Source organism: Penaeus monodon, unplaced genomic scaffold (assembly GCF_015228065.2).
Source record: "Penaeus monodon isolate SGIC_2016 unplaced genomic scaffold, NSTDA_Pmon_1 PmonScaffold_609, whole genome shotgun sequence".
Taxonomy (NCBI): Eukaryota; Metazoa; Arthropoda; class Malacostraca; order Decapoda; family Penaeidae; genus Penaeus; species Penaeus monodon.
Genome location: NW_023661095.1, coordinates 11,532 through 22,713, shown reverse-complemented (window position 1 = coordinate 22,713; position 11,182 = coordinate 11,532). Strand labels below are relative to the sequence as shown.

Below are 11,182 nucleotides of genomic sequence, written 5' to 3'. Positions count from 1 at the left end.
TCAGCGCGTCCTATGGTTGGTTTGCGAGTAACCGCAACCTAAAGTTTTTGTACTCCAGAAACATGTAAAAGTTTGTAGACTTACTGTATCTTTATTGTATGTCCTATGAACGATTTTATTTTCTTATACTATAGTATAAAGTCCAATTTACGTGTATATCACACATTTTAGTGTGCAAATCAATGGTTTGTCTGTGCGTGAGATCGAAACATAGCGTAAAACGTCAATTTTATTTTTTTCAAAAATTCAAATACAAATACATAGAAAGTCTATGCATAGGTAATATATACATTATTTACATAATATATCAAATGTTTATCATTTTCAAATGATCTTCAGGCATGAAATGCCTGAAAGCACGGTGTTTTTACATTTTCAATAAATAAATACATAGAAACTATGTAAACTTCAGGCATGGAATGCCTGGAAACAGGGTGTTGGGCAGAGTGAGGTGCCGCAGCAACTGCACATCACCCTGGTCTCCCTCCTGCGCCGGTGGTTCCTCCAGCAGAGCACACACCGACGCCACCGACGATGCGGTGTGTCAACTGGCAAGTGTGCCTGCTGGGTAACTTCCTCCTCGTGGCGAGCCTGAGGAGGATTCCGCCGGAAGGAGCCACGGGGACCGCCTGTAAAGATGCAAGGAAAAAAAAGACACTGTAAAACATATTCTCAAAAAAGAACATGTAAAACATTGAATATAACATTTCAATTATCAGAATAAAGAAAAAACAAAAGGTCAGATGCTTTACCTTGCTGCAGCAATCCTCGAACGAGTTCCTTGCGGAACTCCGCCGAGGGCCCGGTGGATAGCCAGCGCGTTGGTCGTAGTCATATCCAATAGGTAGAAGAAAATTTTCTTATACCATTTGACGGTCTTCTTCGTCGATGGATATGACTGCGCCAGCTGATCCGAGAGGTCAACGCCCTTCATGCCGTTGTTGTAGTCAACGACAACTTCAGGCTTCGACCTCTCCACCCCTCGGCGGTTGGGAGGCAGGGTAACGACCTTGCTGGTGTGGGCGGTGGAAAGCATCGTAACTGGACGCTTATCCACCCACTGACGGCAGATGATTCCGGTCTTGCTGGACCGGAAATCGATTTGTCCCCGACTCGCCTGCAGGTCCGAGGGCATGCCACGCCGGTTGAGACGTACCGTCCCAACTGCACTGGTCTTCCGGGCCTGCAGGTAATGGAAGAGAGTCGGGGAGGTGTACCGTTGTCGGTGTGTAACTGGTACCCCTTGTCGAGTAGATCTGCCTTCTCCAGCAGGTCGGTGATGGCCTTCTTGCTGGATGGAAATACGCCGCGGTCTTGCCCCATGTAGATCTTGAAGGCCGCCGTATACCCTGCCTCTGGACCGTCAGACGAGCAAAGCTTGTAGACCTTCAGCCCTCTCCGAGCCCTCTTGCTCGGGTTGTACTGGATGGTGTGGTGACACCCCTTGAAGGCCCACAAGCTCTCGTCGACGGTCACGTTCTTGTTCGGGACGAAGACGGATCGATACGTCGATTCCAAGACGTCTAACACAGGGCGCAGCTTCCAAAGCCTATCCTCCGCGGCGAAGTGGAGCGCGGAGGTCAGGGCATCGTAGCGGTCCCTGGTCATCGTCTTGGCGAACACCGATGAGGACATCAACGGGTCCGTCGACCACCATTCCCTCTGGTCCCTCTTCGACTGAAGGCCCATCGGGAATCGAAATATTATTATTGTTATTATATCATTATTATCATTTTAATAGTAGTATAATTGCAAAAATAATTATTATAACAGTAATAATTACTATAATAATGATAATAATTGCAATAATGATGATAATAATTGCAATAATGATGATAATGATGATGATAATGATGATAATGATGATAATGATGATAATGATGATGATAATGATAATATTGATGATAATCATGATAATAATGATGATAATAACAGGAATTGTCTCCATTTATATTAAAAAATGTAAAAGAAAATAATTCCCACAAGTCGAAAAAGCGGCAAAATCTAGCAAAATATAGCGTTTTGAGAGTATACTCCAAATGACGTTTTTTTCGATTCTTTGATGATTTTGGCAATTATTAGGGTAATAATGATAATAATTACCAAAATCGTATTAATCATGACAATATGAGGATAAAAGTGAGAATAAAGAGAATTTTGATAACATTTGATGATTATTAATATTATCAATATTATTATTATTATTATTATTATTATTATTATTATTATTATTATTATAATAATAATTATTATTATTATTATTGATATTATTATTGTTATTATTATTATTATTATTATTATCGTTATTAATATTATTATTGTTATTATTATCATTATTATCATTTTTACTAGTAATATAATTGCAAAAATAATTATTATAACAGTAATAATTACTGTAATTGCAATAATAATGATAACAATTGCAATAATGATGATAATAATTGCAATAATGATGATAATGATGATAATAATGATAATATTGATGATAATCATTATAATAATGATGATAATAACAGGAAATTGTCTCCATTTAAAATAAAAAAAAAAGGTAAAAGAAAATAATTCCCAAAAGTCGAAAAAGTGGGAAAATCTAGGGAAATATAGCCTTTTGAGAGTATACTCCAAAATGACGGTTTTTCAATTTCTCTGATGATTTTGGCAATTATTAGGGTAATAATGATAATAATTACCAAAATCGTATTAATCATGACAATAATGAGGATAAAAGTGAGAATAAAGAGAATTTTGATAACATTTGATGATTTTAATATTTCAATATTATCATTATTATTATATATTATTACTATTATTATTATTATTATTTTATTTATATTATTATTATTATTATTATTATTATTATTATTATTAATATTATTATTATTATTATTATTATTACTTTTTTTATTAGTATTATTACCAAAACATATATTATAACTGTAATAATAACAATAATAATAATAATAATAAGTATAATAATAATGTTAATAGTCGTTATAATATCGTTATTAATATTATTATTGTTATTATTATCATTATTATCATTTTTACTAGTAGTATAATTGAATAAAATAATTATTATAACTGCAATAATTGCAATAATAATTATAATAATTGCAATAATGATGATAATAATTGCATAAATGATGATAATGATGATGATAATGATGATAATGATGATAATGATGATGATAATGATAATATTGATGATAATCATGATAATAATGATGATAATAATAGGAATTGTCTTCATTTATAATAAAAAAGGTAAAAGAAAATAATTCCCAAAAGTCGAAAAAGCGGCAAAATCTAGCGAAATATAGCTTTTTGAGAGTATACTCCAAAATGACGTTTTTTCGATTTCTCCTATGATTTTGGAATTTATTAGGGTAATAATGATAATAATTACCAAAATCGTATTAATCATGACAATAATGAGGATAAAAGTGAGAATAAAGAGAATTTTGATAACAGTTGATGATTATTAATATTATCAATATTATCATTATTATTATTATTATTATTATTATTATTATTATTATTATTATTATTATTATTATATTAATCGTATTTATTATTATTACTAGTATAATAATAATAATAATAATATTATTATTATTTTTATTATTATTATCATTATATTATATATTATTATTATATATTATTATTATTATTACTTTTTTTATTAGTATTATTGCCAAAACATATTTTATAACTGTAAAATAAAAAAATAATATAAAAATTTAATAAGTAAAAATTTAATTTTAAATAGTCGTATAATATCGTTTTAATATTTTTTGTTATTTTTATCATTTTTTCCCTTTTTTAAAACTAGAAAGTATAATTGCAAAAATAATTTTTTAATAGTAATAATTAAATGTAAATTTTCAAGGGTTTAAATTAAAAAAAATGATATAAATAATTAATTTTAAAATCGTTATTAATTTTTATTATTATTGTTTTTCTATTATTTTTGTTGGTTATTAGTATAAATTTTCAAAATTAATTTTAAAATGCAATAATTGCAATAATAATGATAATAATTTCCCAAAATGGGTGATAAAATTGGGAATAATGGGATTGATGTGATAATGATGATAATGAAAGATAAGATGATGATAATGAAAAAATTGAGGGTAATCATGATAAAAATGAGATAAAAACAGGGAAATTTTCCATTTATAATAAAAAAAGGTAAAAGAAAAAAAATTCCAAAAGTGGAAAAAGCGGGGAAAACCCAGCGAAAAAATAGCCTTTTGAGAGTATACTTTCCCAAAATGCCCCTTTTTTTTATTTCTCTGATGTTTTTGGCAATTATTGGGGTAAATGATAAAAATTACCAAAATCGTTTTTAATCATGAAAATAATGGGGATAAAAGTGAGAAAAAGAGAATTTTGATACTTTTGAAGATTAAATTTTTTAAAATATACATTTTTATTTTATTATTTATTATATTATTATATTATTACTTATTATTTTTTTATTTATTTTATTATTTTATTATTATTATTATTTTATTATTATTATTATTATTTTATTATTTTCATTTTATTATTATTTTTTTTTAAATAATTTTTTTTATATTATACTTTTTTTTTTTTGTTTATTCCCAAAAACATATTTATAACGTAATAAAAACAATAAAAAAAATAAAAAAGATAAAAATAAAATTTTAAATGAGTCGTTATAATATCGTTATTAATATTTTTATTGTTTTTATTATCATTATTATCATTTTTAACTTATATAATTCCCAAAAATAATTATTAAAATAAAAATTTTACTGAAATTTACGATTTAATTAAAATAATGAATAAATAATTATTAAAATATCGTTTTATTTTTATTATTTTTTTATTTCTATTATTATTTTGTTGTTATTAGTATGTTCAAAATTATTTTAATTATCTGCAATAATTGAAATAAATTGATAAAAATTCCCAATAATGATGATAAAAATTTGCAAAAATGATGAAAAATTTGGATGATGAAATGTGATAATTAGGGATGAAATGAAAAATTGTGATAATCATGATAATAATGATGTAATAAAAAGGAATTGTCTCCATTTTAAAATTAGAAAAAAGGAAAAAGAAAATAATTCTAAAAAGTCTTTAAAAGCGGAAAAATCTAGCAAAATATACCTTTTGAGAGTAGACTCCAAAATGAAATTTTTTTTTCGATTTCTCTGTGTTTTTTGGAAATTATTGGGGTAATAATGAAAATAATTCCCAAAAATTGGGTTTCCCCATGCCCCAATAATGAGGAAAAAATGAGAATAAAAAAAATTTTGATAACATTTGATGATTATTAATTTTAAACAATTTTTCCTTATTATTATTTTTTACTATTATTATTTATTATTATTATTATTTTTTTATTTTTTTATTATTTTTTTAATTATTTTATTGTCATTATTATTGTTTTTTTAATTATTATTATTATTATTAAAATTATTATTATTATTTTTATTTTTATTTTTTATTATTATTATTTTTATTATTATTTTTTTTATTAGTATTTTTGCTAAAACATATATTATAACGGGAAAAATTAAAAAATAAAAATAATAAAAAGTATAAAAAATTTTTTAAATTTAAGTCGTTAAAATATCTTTATTGATATTATTATTGTTGTTATTATCATTATTATTTTTTTTCCAAGTGTATAATTGCAAAAAAATTTTTAAAAAAACCCGTCAAATTACTGAAATTTAAACGATTTTAAATTAAAATAATGAAAATAAAAAATTATTATAAAATTCTTATTATTGTTATTTTATTGTTTTTTTCTATTATTTTTGGGGTTGTTGTTATTAGTTTAGTTGAAAAATTTAAAATTAAACGGGAAATTTTTTTTGAAAATAAAATTGAAAATAATTGAAATAATGATGAAAAATTTTTGCAATATATGATAAGGGATGAGAAATGTGATAATGATGTTATTAAATAATATTGAGATAATCTGATAATAATGTGTAATAAAAGGGAAATTTGTCTCCATTTATAAAAAAAAAAATTGTAAAAGAAAAAAATTCCCCAAAAACCCGAAAAGCGGCAAAATCTAGCTAAATACCCCCCTTTTGGAGTAAAAACCCCAAAATAATTTTTTTTACGTTTTCCCTTTGATTTTTGGCTTTTATTGGGGTAATAGTGAAAATAATTCCCAAAAATCGTTTTTAATCATGACAATATTAGGATAAAATGAGAATAAAGAGAATTTTGAAAAAATATGATGATTTTAATTTTATAAATATTATCATTATTATTATTTTTTTTAAACATTATTTTATTATTATTATTATTATTATTATTATTTATTATTTTTAAATTATTTTTTATTATTATTATTATTTTTAAATTATTATTTACTCTTAAAATAATAAAAATAAAATTTATTATTATTTTTTTTATTATTATTATTTATTATTTTATTATTATTATTATTATTATTTTTTATTATTATTTTATTATTTTTTATTTATTTTAAATTATTTTTTTTTTATTAGAAATTATTGCAAAACATATTTATATGAAAATAAAAAATAAAACAATAATAAAATGAAAATAAAATTTAAAAATATTATATATGTTTTTTAATTTATTATTTTTAAATTATTATCTTTATTATCATTTTTACTAGTATTAAAATTTGGGAAAAAAAAAATTTTATAACAGTAATAATTTCTGTGATTACGATTTTAAATTTAAAATTTAATGATATAAAAAAATTATTATAATTGGGTTTTATTGTTATTTTATTGTTTTTTCTTTTATTATTTTTTGTTGTTATTAGTATAGTTGAAAATTTATATATTATAACTGCAAAAAATTGCAAAAAAATAATGAAATAATTGCAAAAAATGATGATAAAAATTACAATAATGTGATAATGATGATGATAATGATGATAATGAGGATTAATTATGATATGATGATAATGATGATGAAAATAAATTTTAAATTGATATAATCATAAATAAAAATGATGATAATAACGGGAATTGTCTCCTTTTTTTAAAAAAAAAAGGTAAAAAAAAATTTCCCAAATTTCAAAAAAAGGGGAAAAATCAGCGAAATATACCTTTTTAGAGAAATACCCCAAAAATGTCTTTTTTTTTTTAAATTTTCCTCTGATGTTTTTGGCAATTATTAGGGTAAAAATTATAAAAATTCCCAAAAACCCCTTTTAAATAAAATGAAAATAATGAGGATAAAGTGAGAAAAAGAAATTTTGATAACTTTTTGATGATTATTAATTATCAATTTTATCATTATTATTTTTTATTTTTTAAACTCTTTTTTATTAAATTATTTTATTTTTATTTTATTATTTTTTATTTTTATTTTATTTTAAATTATTTTTAAATTATTTTTATTATTATTATTTTAAATTTTTATTATTTTTTTTTTAATTATTATTATTATTATTATTTTTCTTTTTTATTATTATTATTATTATTTTTTTTTTTTTTTTTTTTTAGTTTTATTGCCAAAACATATTATAACGGGAATAATCCCTAAAAATAATAATGATAATAGGTTAATAATAAATTTTAATAGTCGTTATAATATCTTTAAATTATTTTATTATTTTATTTTTACCCTTAATATCTTTTTTACTAGTGGGAAATTAAAAAAAATAATTATTAAAGTAAAATTAAATGAAATTACAATTTTTAAATTAAAATAATGATTAAAAAATTGTTATAATATCGTTTTATTTTTATTATTTTGTTATTTCTATTATTATTGTTTTGTTATTGTATATTTTGGCAAAATTTATATTATAACTGCAAAAATTCAAAAATAATGAAAATTTTGGCAAAAATGAGATAATAATTGCAATAATGTTTATAATGATGATGATAATGATGATAATGATAATTTTTGATGATAATATGATATAAGATGATAAAAACCCGGAATTTCCCCCATTTATAAAAAAAAAGGAAAAAGAAAAAAATTTCCCCAAAAGGGTCGAAAAAGCGGCAAAACCCTAGCAAAATATGCCTTTTGAGAGTAGACTCCAAAATGTTTTTTTTTACGTTTTCCCTTTGATGTTTTTTGGCAATTATTAGGGTAAAAAGTGAAATAATTACAAAAATCGTTTTTAATCATGAAAATTAAGGAAAAAAGGAGAAAAAAAAAATTTTGAAAAATTTGATGATTTTAAATATTATAAATTTTCATTATTATTATTTTTATTATTATCATTACTATTATATTAAAAAATAAAATTATTTTTTATTTTTAAATTATTATTATTATTTTACTATTATTATTATTTATTATTTTTATTATTTTATTATTATTATTATTTTTTTTTATTATTATTATTTTTTATTTTATTTTTATTTTTTTTTTATTAGTATTATTCCCAAAAACCCTATTTTATAACTGTAATAAAAACCATAATAAAAAATAATAATAAGTAAAATAAAAAATGTTAATTCGTTAAAAATTACGTTTTTAATATTATTATTTTTTATTATTACATTATTATCTTTTTTACTAGTATAAAAATTGCAAAAATAATTATTATAACATTAATAATTACTGAAATTAAACGATTTTAAATTTAAAAATAATGATATAAATAATTTTATAAAAAAATCGTTTTTATTGTTATTATTATTGTTTTTTTCTATTATTTTTTGGTTTTTGTTATTAGTATATTTGCAAAATTTTAATATTAAAACTGCAAAAATTTGGGAATAATAATAAATAATTGCAATAATGATGATAAAATTGCAAAAATTTAATATAATAATGATGAAAAGGGGATAATGATATAATGATAAATGATGATGATAATGAAAATATTGATGAAAATTCATGAAAATAATGATGATAAAAACCCTTAATTGTCCCCCTTTAAAAAAAAAAAAAAAAAGGTAAAAAAAAAAATTTCCCAAAAAGTCGAAAAAGCGGCAAAATCTACGAAATTACCCTTTTTTGGAGAAATACCCCAAAATGCCCTTTTTTTTCGATTTCTCTAAATGTTTTTGGAAATTATTAGGGTAATAATGAAAAATTTTTACCAAAATCGTATTAATCTGACAAAAATGGGATAAAATGAGAAAAAAAGAATTTTGATAACATTTGATAAATTTTTAAATTTATCAATATTTTTTAAATTTTGTTATTTTTATTATTTTTTAAATTGTTATTATTATTTTATTATTATTATTTTTAAATTTTTTTATTATTATTTTTATATTATTATTATTATTATTATTATTATTTTATTATTTTTTTTATTAGTATTATTGCCAAAACATATATTATAACCCGGGAAAAATAAAAATAATAATATTAAAAATAATAAATAATATGTGAATAGTCGTTTATATCGTTTATTAATATTATTATTGTTATTTTTATCTTTAAAATTATTTTTTTTTACAGAAAGTAAAATTTGGGCAAAAATAATTAGTAAAAACAGTAAAAATTTACTGAATTACGATTTTAAATTTAAAAATGGTATAAAAAATTATTTAATATCGTTATATTGTCTTATTATTGTTTTTTCTATTTTATTGTTGTTGTTTTTAGAAATAGTTGCAAAATTATATTTATGGCTGCAAATTAAAATGATAATGATAAAATTTTGCAAAAAATGATGATAAAAATTTTGGCAAAAATGATGTTTAATGATTTTTAATAATGTTTGATAATGATGATGATAATGATAATATTGATGATAATCATGATAAAAAATGATGAAAATAACAGGAATTGTCCCCCTTTTTAAAATAAAAAAAAAGTTAAAAAAAAATACCCCCCAAAAAAGTCGAAAAAGGGGCCCAAAATCTAGCAAAATATACCCCTTTTGGGTATACTCCAAATGACTTTTTTTTTTTCGTTTTTCTCTATGTTTTTTTGGCCAATTTAAATTAGGGAATAATGATAAAAATTTCCCAAAAATCGTTTTAAATCATGACAATAATGAGGATAAAAGTGAGAATAAAGAGAATTTTGATAACATTTGATAATTATTAATATTATCAATATTTTCATTATTATTATTATTATTATTATTATTATTATTATTATTATTATTATTATTATTTTATTATTATTATTATTTCATTATTATATTATTATTATTATTATTATTACTTTTTTTATAGTATTATTGCCAAAACATATATTTATACTGTAATATAGCAATAAAAATAATAATAATAAGTATAATAAATGTTAATAGTCGTTATAATATCGTTATTAATATTATTCTTGTTATTAATATCATTATTATCATTTTTACTAGTAGTATAATTGCAAAAATAATTATTATAACAGTAATAATTACTGTAATTACGATATTAATTAAAATAATGATATAAATAATTATTATAATATCGTTATTATTGTTATTATTATTGTTATTTCTATTATTATTGTTGTTGTTATTAGTATATTGCAAAATTATATATTATAACTGCAATAATTGCAATAATAATGATAATAATTGCAATAATGATGATAATAATTGCAATAATGATGATAATGATGATGATAATGATGATAATGATGATAATGATGATGATAATGATAATATTGATGATAATCATGATAATAATGATGATAATAACAGGAATTGTCTCCATTTATGATAAAAAAGGTAAAAGAAAATAATTCCCAAAAGTCGAAAAAGCGGCAAAATCTAGCGAAATATAGCCTTTTCACAGTATACTCCAAAATGACATTTTTTCGATTTCTCTGATGATTTTGGCAATTATTAGGGTAATAATGATAATAATTACCAAAATCGTATTAATCATGACAATAATGAGGATAAAAGTGAGAATAAAGAGAATTTTGATATGTGATTTTTATTAATATTATCAATATTATCATTATTATTATTATTATTACATTAATGTTAATAGTCGTTATAATATCGTTATTAATATTATTATTGTTATTTGTCAAGTTCATCTTGGGCACTGCTGTCCTTCTCATGAGGGTCACTGGAGCTCGCGGGGCGGCAGTAGCGATGGTCGCCTCACCGCATGGGGAACGAACGAACGAACAAACGAAGTAAAGAGGTGAAGAAATCCTAGGGGGGGGGGGAAGAAGGTAAAGTGGTGAAATTGTAAGGGAAAGATAGAGGTTATAAAAAGGGGGGGGCAAAAACCCCTTGCGGGGTTTGTTTTTATTCTCGGGTTTTTCAATG

General features: G+C 22.0%; 1 protein-coding gene across 1 annotated transcript; it reads right to left on the bottom strand.

Annotated features, from left to right (window-relative positions):
• Positions 1 to 433: 433 nt before the first annotated feature.
• Positions 434 to 1,689, bottom strand: LOC119571377 (piggyBac transposable element-derived protein 4-like; the record flags this gene model as incomplete). The annotated part of the gene is given in 4 exon segments (XM_037918714.1): positions 434 to 629; positions 753 to 789; positions 875 to 1,013; positions 1,118 to 1,689. Coding segments are annotated over 4 exon segments (944 nt in total), but the record flags the coding sequence as incomplete, so codon positions are not given.
• Positions 1,690 to 11,182: the final 9,493 nt, after the last annotated feature.